The sequence below is a fragment of the Scyliorhinus canicula genome, chromosome 18, assembly GCF_902713615.1.
Source record: "Scyliorhinus canicula chromosome 18, sScyCan1.1, whole genome shotgun sequence".
Classification (NCBI taxonomy): domain Eukaryota; kingdom Metazoa; phylum Chordata; class Chondrichthyes; order Carcharhiniformes; family Scyliorhinidae; genus Scyliorhinus; species Scyliorhinus canicula.
Genome location: NC_052163.1, coordinates 45,447,810 through 45,461,001, shown reverse-complemented (window position 1 = coordinate 45,461,001; position 13,192 = coordinate 45,447,810). Strand labels below are relative to the sequence as shown.

The following is a 13,192-nucleotide window of genomic DNA, read 5'->3' as shown; positions in this document are numbered from 1 at the left end:
ATAGTCCAGAAATTTGTTGTTATCTGGTATTGGCAAAAGTCCAGCGGAGGTAATGAGTAAGTTATCTAAACAAAAAGTTTGTATTAGCAGCCTAGTAGTCAACAATGCTAACATGCTGTGATATATAATGGGTTTTAATGTGTTCTTACATGGGATGTGGGCATCACTGGCAAAGCCATCTCTAATTGTCCTTGAACCGGGTGGCTTAGTCATTTCAGAGAGCAGTAAGGAGTCAATCACATTGCTGTGATTCTACAGTCACATATAAGTCTAAGGATGGCAGATTTCCTTCCAGAAAGGACATTAATGAACCAGATGGGGTTTTATGACAAGCAACGACAGTTTCATTGTCACCAATACTGAGACTAGCTTTCGTTTCCAGATTGTATTAATTGAATTGAAATTCCCCCAGCTGCCACGATAAACTTAGTTCTTATAGTCTCCCAAAAGGGACTCTTCGGGAAGGTACTCTGTCAGACTGCAAGAGGATACTTGGTTCTCTGTTAAAAAGATGGCAAAAGTAGAAGTCTGTCCTTGTGCACAGTATTGCTGGGGACAGAAGGGACACTAAAAGATAGCAGAAAACACAATGAAACCAGTGGCGAAGGGGCAACCCTCATCATTCACCCCACTGGCTGCTACCTTCAAATTTTCTTGGACTCCAAAGCGGAGATTTGTTCTAATCCAGCATTTGATCCTGAGTCCTCTCTACTAAGCATCTATGAGAAGAGAATGGAACGGAATGTCTCTCAAACCTATCAAGTTGAAAAGTTTTTACTGATGCTCATATCATTTGAACCATGAAAATATAAGGCAGGAAATATAAGTTAAGTTAGATTTGAATTATGTACGTAAAGCAAAATAAAGGTTGCGAAACACAGATGGGATTCAGGAGAGGCAGCCAATGAGATTTTTAAAAATTAGATTGCCCAACACACACTTTCTTCTGAGGGAATGAGACTCCATGTATACAAAATTAATTTTTCAGGGCCAGAGGGGCTGCTCAGTAATCATCACTCATCATGCTATTGAAAACCCACTTCTGAATTCACCAACCCTACCCTTCTTAGCCATAACTAAATTTTTATTTTTAGTGGGCAAGTACAGTAAGTTTGTGCTATTTAATTCAGTTCAATGCCAAGTCTATTGGCGAGGCTTCCAATAGCACACCTCATGGAGGAGAAAGGCATCTCTGACAGCAGCTTTGATATTTTCATGGTTACTACATATGTGTAGATGCCGGAAAGTGCTGTTTTATCTACCCTGTTTTAATGCAAGGGTTGTTTGCGTGATTTACTATAAAACATATCCAACATCAGTTCCAGCAGTAAATATTCATTTTGTATTGCCTGAAAATGCTCCGAAAAACTACTCTCTTACGTAGCAGAGTATGAAAGTAATTTAACCTGTGATTTTCTATTTACTGTGTAATTTTGTCTCCTCAACATTTTTGATGTATTGTTTTGTTTATTCATAAATACAGTCACTCACTTTGATGTGCATCTCAGGCTCAGACATTCTCTGAACTAGAGGCAACACTAAACAATGATGTTGCAAAGCTGGTCTTCAGCCCTGATGTGGAGATGCCGGCGTTGGACTGGGGTGAGCACAGTAAGAAGTCTTACAACACCAGGTTAAAGTCCAACAGGTTTGTTTCAAACACGAGCTTTCGGAGCACGGCTCCTTCTTCACCTGAAGAAGGAGCCGTGCTCCGAAAGCTCGTGTTTGAAACAAACCTGTTGGACTTTAACCTGGTGTTGTAAGACTTCTTACGGTCTTCAGCCCAGCAGCAACAAATCTGTCTCCATTATATTCCACCTCCATAATGCCAACACCAAGAGGGAACTCCGCACCTCCTTGAAGGGCAAGAGACTGAATCATGAGCAAACATCCCTTTCATTGTGGTGTTGCCCATGACCAAACACTGACATGCAAAAGCATCTTAGCAAGATAGTGGCAAAGATCAACCACCTCGGGAAACTTGCTGGCTCTTCATGGGATGTAGATGCTCAAACCTTAAGTACATCAGCTCTCCTTGGCTGCAGAGTACTGTACAACCTATTCCACACTGGTCTTGTAGATACAGCACAACACAACGTGCTTATCATCTCTGGCACCCTCCGACCAACTCAACTCAACTCCCCTGACTCCCAGTCCTGAGCAACATCCTGCCCCCTCATTTAAGGTGGGAGATTGTAACAAGAAAGCTCCTGGAGAAGGTTTGCATAAACCCAAGTTTGCTGCTATACAAGGACCTTACCAATCCACCCACTGCTTGTCTCCCATCACCAGCTGGTTTGACTAAGATCACAATGCCAAGAAATATCAGCAGAGGTGCTATGGAGGCACAAATGGAACCAATGTGTCACCATTAAAAAAACACTTTCTCAGCACAGGCCACACAAACTGCCATGCCAACATTAGGTACTCCTGAACCGTTTCCGCACTGGCCAAGGCCTTTGTGCAGTGAATCGACACAAGTGGGGCCTTGCGAGGAGCCTGGATTGCAGCTGTGGTGGACCCCAATCAATGACTCGCATCATTGAAGACTGCCCCCTGACAAAATTCACCAGAGGGATGGTGCAGGCAGGAGGGATTCAGATTTCTGGATAACTGGGGCTCTTTCTGGGGAAGGTGGGACCTCTATAGACAGGATGGTCTACATCTGAACCTGAGGGGCACCAATATCCTGGGGGGGAGATTTGTTAGTGCTCTTTGGGGGGGTTTAAACTAATTCAGCAGGGGCATGGGAACCTGGATTGTAGTTTTGGGGTACGGGAGATTGAGAGTATAGAGGTCAGGAGCACAGATTTGACTTCGCAGGAGGGTGCCAGTGTTCAGGTCGGTGGTTTGAAGTGTGTCTACTTCAATGCCAGGAGTAGACGAAATAAGGTTGGGGAACTGGCAGCATGGGTTGGTACCTGGGACTTCGATGTTGTGGCCATTTCAGAGACATGGATAGAGCAGGGACAGGAATGGTTGTTGCAGGTTCCGGGGTTTAGGTGTTTTAGTAAGCTCAGAGAAGGGGGCAAAAGAGGGGGAGGTGTGGCGCTGCTAGTCAAGGACAGTATTACGGTGGCGGAAAGGATGCTAGATGGGGACTCTTCTTCCGAGGTAGTATGGGCTGAGGTTAGAAACAGGAAAGGAGAGGTCACCCTGTTGGGAGTTTTCTATAGGCCACCTAATAGTTCTAGGGATGTAGAGGAAAGGATGGCGAAGATGATTCTGGAAAAGAGCGAAAGTAACAGGGTAGTTGTTATGGGAGACTTTAACTTTCCAAATATTGACTGGAAAAGATATAGTTCGAGTACATTAGATGGGTCGTTCTTTGTACAATGTGTGCAGGAGGGTTTCCTGACACAATATGTTGACAGGCCAACAAGAGGCGAGGCCACATTGGATTTGGTTTTGGGTAATGAACCAGGCCAGGTGTTAGATCTGGAGGTAGGTGAGCACTTTGGAAATAGTGACCACAATTCGGTGACCTTTACGTTAGTGATGGAAAGGGATAAGTATACCCCGCAGGGCAAGAGTTATAGCTGGGGGAAGGGCAATTATGATGCCATTAGACATGACTTAGGATGTGTTGGTTGGAGAAGTAGGCTGCAAGGGTTGGGCACACTGGATATGTGGAGCTTGTTCAAGGAACAGCTATTGCATGTTCTTGATAAGTACGTACCAGTCAGGCAGGGAGGAAGGGGTCGAGCGAGGGAACCGTGGTTTACCAAAGAAGTGGAATCTCTGTTAAGAGGAAGAAGGAGGCCTATGTGAAGATGAGGCGTGAAGTTTCAGTTGGGGCGCTTGATAGTTACAAGGAAGCGAGGAAGGATCTAAAGAGAGAGCTGAGACGAGCAAGGAGGGGACATGAGAAGTCTTTGGCAGGTAGGATCAAGGAAAACCCAAAAGCTTTCTATAGGTATGTCAGGAATAAAAGAATGACTAGGGTAAGAGTAGGGCCAGTCAAGGACAGTGGTGGGAAGTTGTGTGTGGAGGCTGAGGAGATAAGCGAGATACTAAATGAATACTTTTCGTCAGTCTTCACTCAAGAAAAAGATAATATTGTGGAGGAGAATGCTGAGACCCAGGCTATTAGAATAGATGGCATTGAGGTGCGTAGGGAAGAAGTGTTGGCAATTCTGGACAAGGTGAAAATAGATAAGTCCCCGGGGCCGGATGGGATTTATCCTAGGATTCTCTGGGAAGCCAGGGAAGAGATTGCTGAGCCTTTGGCTTTGATTTTTAGGTCATCATTGGCTACAGGAATAGTGCCAGAGGACTGGAGGATAGCAAATGTGGTCCCTTTGTTCAAGAAGGGGAGTAGAGATAACCCCGGTAACTATAGGCCGGTGAGCCTAACGTCTGTGGTGGGTAAAGTCTTGGAGAGGATTATAAAAGATACGATTTATAATCATCTAGATAGGAATAATATGATTAGGGACAGTCAGCATGGTTTTGTGAAGGGTAGGTCATGCCTCACAAACCTTATCGAGTTCTTTGAGAAGGTGACTGAACAGGTAGACGAGGGTAGAGCAGTTGATGTGGTGTATATGGATTTCAGTAAAGTACCACAAGGATCTGTTCTGGGGCCGTTGCTGTTTGTCATTTTTATAAATGACCTAGAGGAGGGCGCAGAAGGATGGGTGACTAAATTTGCAGACGACACTAAAGTCGGTGGAGTTGTAGACAGTGCGGAAGGATGTTGCAGGTTACAGAGGGACATAGATAAGCTGCAGAGCTGGGCTGAGAGGTGGCAAATGGAGTTTAATGTGGAGAAGTGTGAGGTGATTCACTTTGGAAAGAATAACAGAAATGCGGAATATTTGGCTAATGGTAAAATTCTTGGTAGTGTGGCTGAGCAGAGGGATCTCGGTGTCCATGTACATAGATCCCTGAAAGTTGCCACCCAGGTTGATAGGGTTGTGAAGAAGGCCTATGGTGTGTTGGCCTTTATTGGTAGAGGGATTGAGTTCCGGAGCCATGAGGTCATGTTGCAGTTGTACAAAACTCTAGTACGGCCGCATTTGGAGTATTGCGTACAGTTCTGGTCGCCTCATTATAGGAAGGACGTGGAAGCTTTGGAACGGGTGCAGAGGAGATTTACCAGGATGTTGCCTGGTATGGAGGGAAAATCTTATGAGGAAAGGCTGATGGACTTGAGGTTGTTTTCGTTAGAGAGAAGAAGGTTAAGAGGTGACTTAATAGAGGCATACAAAATGATCAGAGGGTTAGATAGGGTGGACAGCGAGAGCCTTCTCCCGCGGATGGAGGTGGCTAGCACGAGGGGACATAGCCTTAAATTGAGGGGTAATAGATATAGGTCAGAGGTGGGTTTTTTACGCAAAGAGTGGTGAGGCCGTGGAATGCCCTACCTGCAACAGTAGTGAACACGCCAACATTGAGGGCATTTAAAAGTTTATTGGATAAGCATATGGATGATAAGGGCATAGTGTAGGTTAGATGGCCTTTAGATTTTTTCCATGTCGGTGCAACATCGAGGGCCGAAGGGCCTGTACTGCGCTGTATCGTTCTATGTTCTATGTTCTAGGGCTTTGAGAGCTCCATTCAGTCACTGTGGAAGCTATTGCCTGAAGCTCACTGTTACATGAACCTCTTGTCGAAACCTAGCAGGATTGAGAGAAATTGCATGTATATTGCAAGTATTAGTTGAATGAGGGATGAATTGCGGAGGTATGGAAAGGCCCGAGTTGAACTGGAATAATGTTTACACAAACATCACCCATTAATTGGCAAAACTGATGAAAGGCTGCCTAGTTTGTGTCATTTTGACCCAGGTATTTGAGCATTGCATCAATTTGATACAAGGCAGGTTATTGTTTTGTTCAAATGTGTTCCAACCAGAAACAGTTCAGTGTATGCTGTGCATTTGTGTTATTGTATAAACGATGAAAAATAATATTCATGTGAGGCATCATTGATTTAATTTTGTAACCAGATTTAGCAGACACCGCCTAAGCGATATGACCACAGACATAATTTAAGATACGGGGCCAATTCTGTATCTTGATTGCTTTGTGCTGATGCAGCTGTCTCTCGTTGGACAACTGACATAAACTAATAAAATGATGAGGGAATGCTTTGGGATAAAGATTTACCTACAACCAGATCATTCTTGTCAAGCCGGTCGTAACTCACATGTAGACCATTTTCTTTTGTCATTGTATTGGCATGCTGGCTGAATTTCCCATTGGGGACGAGACCTTTTGGAATGAAGGGGCAAACATTGAGCAGGGACACCTTGGCAAGCATGGAGAAAGAAAGTATGGCAAGATTTGCAAGGAGGTGAAAATATTTTGAGCGCAAGGATGGGGCATAACACTGTTATGAAGGTTTCTCACTTACTGGGATTGATTGCTTTTGGAACTTGACATCTATATTATAAAACTATGCATTTTCTGCCTCTCACCGAGTAACATCATGAGAGATCAACTGGTTAAATAAATTAGAAACTTAACATCCGTCAGATCATGTGGCTTTGAAGGAACTGTACCATATATATATATAAAGACACAGAATGCCAGCCTGATGAGATATGACACAAGAAATCCTGTATACATGGAAAAACAAACATTTTAGGTCATTCAAACCAAATTGAATCAGTCCTACCTTTGAGCCAGTTAATTAGCATTGGTTGTCTCTCGCAAGCTCAGTGGTCCCTACTATCCATAACGAGTGCCTTCATGTGCTATATTAGGTTGAAGGACTGAAACTCAAAGGAAGATTTGATTGGACCTTGATCAATAAACTTGACCAATGAGATATTTAGTTTTATTTTCCTGGAGTGTTGACTGTCCTCCACTTCCCATGATTACCTTTTGCCTTGAAGTTACTCTGATCCTTTGCTCTGCAGCATTTTTCATCTGTTTCATGCATGAAAAGAAGAAGTTTTGAATTAAATGAGGTAAAGTGGATTGTGGAAGATAGAAACCTAGCACCCAGCAGTGCCTTTGTACCAGACCTGTTGACCAGAGAAATTACTTTGAACTGTTGAGTATGAGGGCCCCTTGAATAGCTGACGAGAAAACACGTACCTTTAGAAGTAAAGATTTAATCAAGCTCCCTCAATCTTAAACACAGGATTTAATTCAAGCAAATCTCATACAACCTGATTTTAATTATAATACAAATGACAATACTTTTCAAATTTATAACCCATTCTGAGGTCTGGGTTGGAGGAGCGGGGGAGTTTGAGTGTGTGGCAGTGGTAGTGTCCTGGTAGCTACCAACACTTCTGATAACAAACTCTTGCACTTAACACATTCTCGGCTTTGTACAGGTTAATGTGCAGAGGCGATCTATTGATTTTGTGAGTACATCAACATATAATTTAAAGAGAATAGATCATCATTAAATCATCCAGACTGCATCCTGTCCAGTCCTGGCATCTTTGTTAAAAAGAATGTCTCTGTATGGTGACTTACTTGGCACCTCTGTAAGGCACAGAAGATGTACGAGTCACATTAAAATTATACAGCTACAGAAAGTGTCATTAAAGGATGTCTGATTTTTTTTTTCTTCCCCCAACCATTCTCAAAGACAGAAACTTATTCAATTATGACCAGAAAAGCACTCCATAGTGACATTTTTTGGAATTGTATATGATTTCATTCTTCCTGTTTCTCGTTGCTTTCAGCTTTAGTTGCAACAACTGCATCTGCTGGATTTGCAATGGCACCTGTACCCTTTGACCTGAGCTGTTTCCTTCTCGCCACTATTGGAACCGGCCTTGCTTCCTGCGCTGCCAACTCCATTAACCAGGTGAGTTATTAATTTTAACACAAGCCAGGCCAAAAGCTGAGCACATTTGAACAGGATGTGAGCTTCACTACCTTTCCTGAGTAAGAAACATTTTACTCCTGTCTGGTAAAAGCACTTGCAAATGGGCAATCTCCACCAGCAAAGTAAAATCTCCAATGCTTTAGTTGGAGTAAAGAAAATCTTTATGAACAAAAGTGGCAAAGAAGTCAATTAAAAAGGCTTTGGAATTCTGCTAGAAGTTAAATAAACAAATGTATATGTATATCAAATTAGGCAATCAAAAACAAGGGTTTAATTTTTATTTTAAAGTTGATTGACAGACTTTATACACTAGGTAATTTTATCTCGGGTACAGATTATACCTGGGATACTGATCAGTAATGAGGAATCTGCTCGCGTCTATGGATTCCACAGTATAACCATTTGTACACTTTGAAGCAGTGATTTATCTTTTTTCACAATTGGTACCTCACTGTCTGCTGAAGGCTTGTAACCTTGACCATTGATGTCAAATTATATCAATAGATATTGTAATGTATGCCTTTGATTCCTATATATTCAATGTTTGAAAAAATATTGACATTAAAGAGGGACTTGTGTTTCTATAACATCTATCACATCCTCGATATGCCCTAAAATCCTCAGTGCTGACTAGGTGCTTTTGAAGTCTCAGTGTTATCAAGCCTGACTCAACAGCAGTTTGCACTCTGCAAAGTCCTACCAAGAGCAAGAAAGATAAATGGCCAATTAGTTTAGTTTAGTGCCAAATACATAAGGACATAAGAAATATGATCAGAAGTAGATCATCCGTGCCTCAAGCATATGCCACTATTCAATACAACCATGGCTGATCTTCTGCCTTAACTCCCTCTTTCCCACCTCCTTCCATACCCCTCTGTTCCCTGAGATCAAAAATCGAGATGCCAACATCAAGCTCCCTGGTCATCTTTGAATAATCCCATGGAATATTTTGCATCCACCTGAATAGCTGGATGGTATCTCTATGAAACAATTCATTTGGAAGATGGCATATCTAACAATGCAACACTCCCTCATGACTATACTGAAGTCAAAATAAATTTTTTTGTTCAAGTCCTGGAGAAGGACCCGAGTGTTGGATCTGCGATGGGTAACTTTACTCCAATAAGCAGTATGAATGTTGTACTTTATAGAAGCTGACTCACACGATTCTATATCTACTTGTATAAGATTGTAACTCTGGGGAGTGACAAGCGTATCCCTTATGACCTGAACTGAATAGTTTCATGCTCTTAACATATATGCTTCTTTAATCACTCTGTCCAAGCATTTGGTGACACCATGGTTTAATACGAGTCAATAAGTTGCCTTATTTCACAGGTGAATACACAGCACCAGTTTTAATTAAGCACACTTAATTCAATAAAAAGCAAAATACTGCGGATGCTGGAGATGTGAAACAAAAACAGAAAATGCTGGATAAACTCAGCTGGTAAGGTAGCATCTGTGGAGAGAGAAACAGCATGAATGTTTCAAGCCCATTGACCCATCTACAGTGCTCAATCTATGCATCTTATTGTGTAACAATACAAACATGTCACGCTTCTGAGCATTAGTGTGTCAACCTAGTTGACTCAATCAAGATGAGTTCTAACTATTCTCAAGCATTTTTAACTTTTTTGTTTTTGTAATTGTCATTGAACTTCTCTTTTTAAAAAGAAAAAACCTGGAGAACTGCTTGAGACTATTTGTGTTTTACTTTGCTCTTTTTCCAATGAGAAGGCATGGCCTGCTAGATTCCCTGCTGAATATCTGGGACGATTAGGTTTGCCACTTATTTACTCATGTAACTATTTGTTTCGCAGTAGCCACCTTGCACTGGTACTGTGTGCAGAGCTCTGCAGTTTTCTTTCTCTGATGCTAGATTTGCTGAGTTCACAACACTTCAGCTTTAGTAAGAGTTAAAATTCTCAAAATTAATTGTAACCTGAAAACGTTTCATGGTGTGCCAATTCTAGACCAATATAGACGTTGATTGAACTGCATTGGGGTGGTTAGCACTGCTATCCCATAGCGCCAGGGACACGGGTTCAGTTCTGACCTTGGGTGACTGTGTGGAGTGTGCACATTCTCCCTGTGTCTGCATGGGTTTCTTCCGGGTGCTCCGGTTTCCTCCTACAGTCCAAACACGAGCAGGTTAGGTGGATTGGCCACGCTAAATTGCCCTTGAGTGTCCAAACAGTTAGGTGGGGTTGCAGGGAAGTGAGCCTCGAGAGGATGCTCTTTTAGATGGTAGTGCAGACTTTGTGGGCCGAATGGCCTCTTTCTGCACTGCAGGGATTCTATGATTTAACTGAATAGGATGTTCTTCGGTGTAAATTGAGGTTACTTCTGTATCAAATCCTGCTGTGGCACCTTCTTACTCCAAATGTGTTGCATGTGAAGAAAGGTAGAACCTGTTTATTTCACGTATCATAGAATCTACAGTGCAGAAGGAGGCCATTCGGCCCATCGATTCTGCACCGGCCCTTGGAAAAAGCACCCTACCTAAGCCCACACCTCCACCCTGTCCCCGTAACCTCATCTAACCTTTTTTGGACAGTCATATGATAGTATCCCTTTTTTCCCTTGCCACAGGAACTACACTCTCAAATACGCAGTGGACTTGCTCGGTGTTATTTTTCAGCTGTTGAAAAAACAATGGTCACCAGCAGGACGCAAAGCAACAAATATAGATTTGTGTTTTTCAAGGAAACGTTTTGACAGACTTTACGCAATCTGAGCATGTGCTGGAGAGCAACATTCCACAGCAGTGGCGTATAAATACCCGATTGGCCTCTATGAAGTCTGCTTGGTTTCAGCTAGGTAGGTTGCCTTGAGCAGTGGTGCTGTCTTTCATCTCTTGGTTGATGAAGTGATTCTGATAGCAATATGTCAAAATATTCCTTGCTGGTTTCATGGTGTTGTTTTAGAACTACATAGGAAGATATTACTGCCATTTACAATTTGTGAGCTGGTGCGGTGTATGTCTTTAATTAGTAATAAATGAGGCTTATTTGATAAATCACAAAATAATTCAAACCAGAGTATAAACTTGCAAGGGCCAGTAAACCACTTAAACCAGAGTTAACTTTACTGCAAACCTCGTAAAATCCTACGATCAATTAAATTATGTTCCAGTTCTTTTTGATGACACATAGCATGCAGTTCTGCAGATATATCTTTTTTACACATGTATGTCATTTTAAATGAAATTAATGGAACTTTTGTAACTGCAAGAAATTAAACTTGCCAGTTTCCAGCATATCACTGCCATACGTACCATGCATTTCGAGCAACTTCAGTTCAATATGATCATTTACTTCACTCCAGGATAAAGAATAACTTTATTAGAGTCAGAGCTGTAGGCATCTCCAAATAAAACTCTTACAATACAGGAGATGAAGGCACATAAAATTCACTTCACCTGTGTCAACAGTGTCACTGTCGTCGTTATTACAACTCCAAGCAGATTGAAGTCAGGTGTAAAAATCAAAACAATAACATTTTAAAGGGGTTTATCCTTGGCTTCTTCTAATCTGTAAGAAGTCTTACAACACCAGGTTAAAGTCCAACAGGTTTGTTTCAAACACGAGCTTTCGGAGTTTCACCTGAAGAAGGAGCCGTGCTCCGAAAGCTCGTGTTTGAAACAAACCTGTTGGACTTTAACCTGGTGTTGTAAGACTTCTTACTGTGCTCACCCCAGTCCAACGCCGGCATCTCCACATCTTCTAATCTGCACACTGCCCCTCGGCAACATCATCCAAAACATCACCTTAGTTTTCTCAAGTATGCTGACAACACCCAACTCTACAGTACCGATACCTCTCTTGACTCATCCCAGTTGGTAAATTATCGTACTGCATGTCCAACACATTGTTCTGAATGAGCAGAAATTTCTCCCAGTGAAGCATTGGAAAGATCAGGGGTGCGATCTAACGAAAAAAAGAGTCTGTTCGGGGCGGGATTACAGGAAGGCGCCGGGAACAGCAACACTATCTAACGCCACTTTTTTTGGAGAGCCTCTCGTGTTCAGGCATCAAGGTATGATTGGAATACTAGGCAATAACTCCCATATGCTACATGGCCCACCCACCCATGGGAATTCACTTGGCATGTGTCAAGTGCTCACTTACTCATAATTGCCAATTCCCTATTAGCGATAGCCTTCAGCTGCGCAGCCAGAGGCCTCAGCAGTCAGTGGGGATTATGGGTGATCGGTGGGGCAGACAGGCAGGGACAAGGGTTGTACCCTGAATAGGGTTGGGATCCAGAGGTTGGCATTGTGGTGCCACGAATGTAACGAGGCCAGAAGATCGCGTCCAAAGACTGATCGTATCTTAAATTTCCAAAATTTGCAACGCAGCCCGTATCATCTGCTTTATCTCTTGCAGCTAGTTGTAAGGTTTCAGTTATTGAAATGCGCCCTTGTGAGGTGATAAATTAAGACTGACTCCGAATGCAAGTACAACATGTTGTGGCTGAAAAGGGGGAGTCGACTTGCATGCCGAGTATATGCAAAGATATGGGGCGGTATTCTCCGCCGGCTCCAAAAATCGCGGAGGCCATCGTGAACTCGGCCGAGGTTCACGACGGCCTCGGGGCCCACTCCCCAAACCTAATTCACCCCCACCCGGGGGGCTAGGAGCGGGTTCCCGGCCGTGACCTCTGCCGCCGGAAATGACGCCCGAACGGCACTTGCGCGGATGACATCAGCGCGCAGACGACGCGAAATCCGCGCATACACGGTGCCGTCTTTCTACACCGCCGCCCGGCAAGACGTGGCGGCTTGATCTTGCCGGGCGGCGGAGGGGAAAAAGTGCGTCCGTTATGGACGCAGGCCTGACGATCGGTGGGCACCGATCACGGGCCTGTCCCCTCCCAAGCACAGTCGCGGTGCTCGCGTCCAAATCAGGCCCCTGGATGCTCCAAACGGGCATCCGGCGCCCATTTCACGAATGCAGCGACCAGGTGTGGTTGCTGCTGTGGTGAAACGGGCATGAAGAGCCGGCCGCTCGGCCCATCGGGCTCGGAGATTCGCCGTGAAACACTGCGAGCGCCGATTTTTCCGAGGGCGAGGGGGGGGGGGGGGGAGAGAAACGCGCCGGGGGGGGGGGGGGGGAGAGAAACGCGGGGGGGGGGGCGTAGCGTAAAAAATGTCGGGAGGCCCTCCCACGATTCTCCCCGCCACGTGGGGAGTGGAGAATTACGCCCATGGTTCTTGGAGCCAGAACACTTGGGTCATCATATACATCACAATTTGTGGTATTTAACTAGGTTGTTGTGAAGTAAAGATTTGAAATGTATGATAAATCACTGATTATGCTCAGTGGGCTAGACAGCTGGTTTGTAATGCAGAACAAGGTCAGCAGCGCAGTTTCAATTCCCGCACCAGCTT

General features: G+C 43.8%; 1 protein-coding gene across 1 annotated transcript in view; it reads left to right on the top strand.

The window, feature by feature from the left end:
- LOC119953193 (protoheme IX farnesyltransferase, mitochondrial) overlaps window positions 1–13,192 on the top strand; it is a 156,619-nt gene that overhangs the window by 57,032 nt on the left and 86,395 nt on the right. The window contains exon 4 of the mRNA XM_038777185.1: window positions 7,652–7,776. Within this exon, the coding sequence (XP_038633113.1) occupies window positions 7,652–7,776 (125 nt within the window). The remainder of the gene's footprint in view (window positions 1–7,651; window positions 7,777–13,192) is intronic.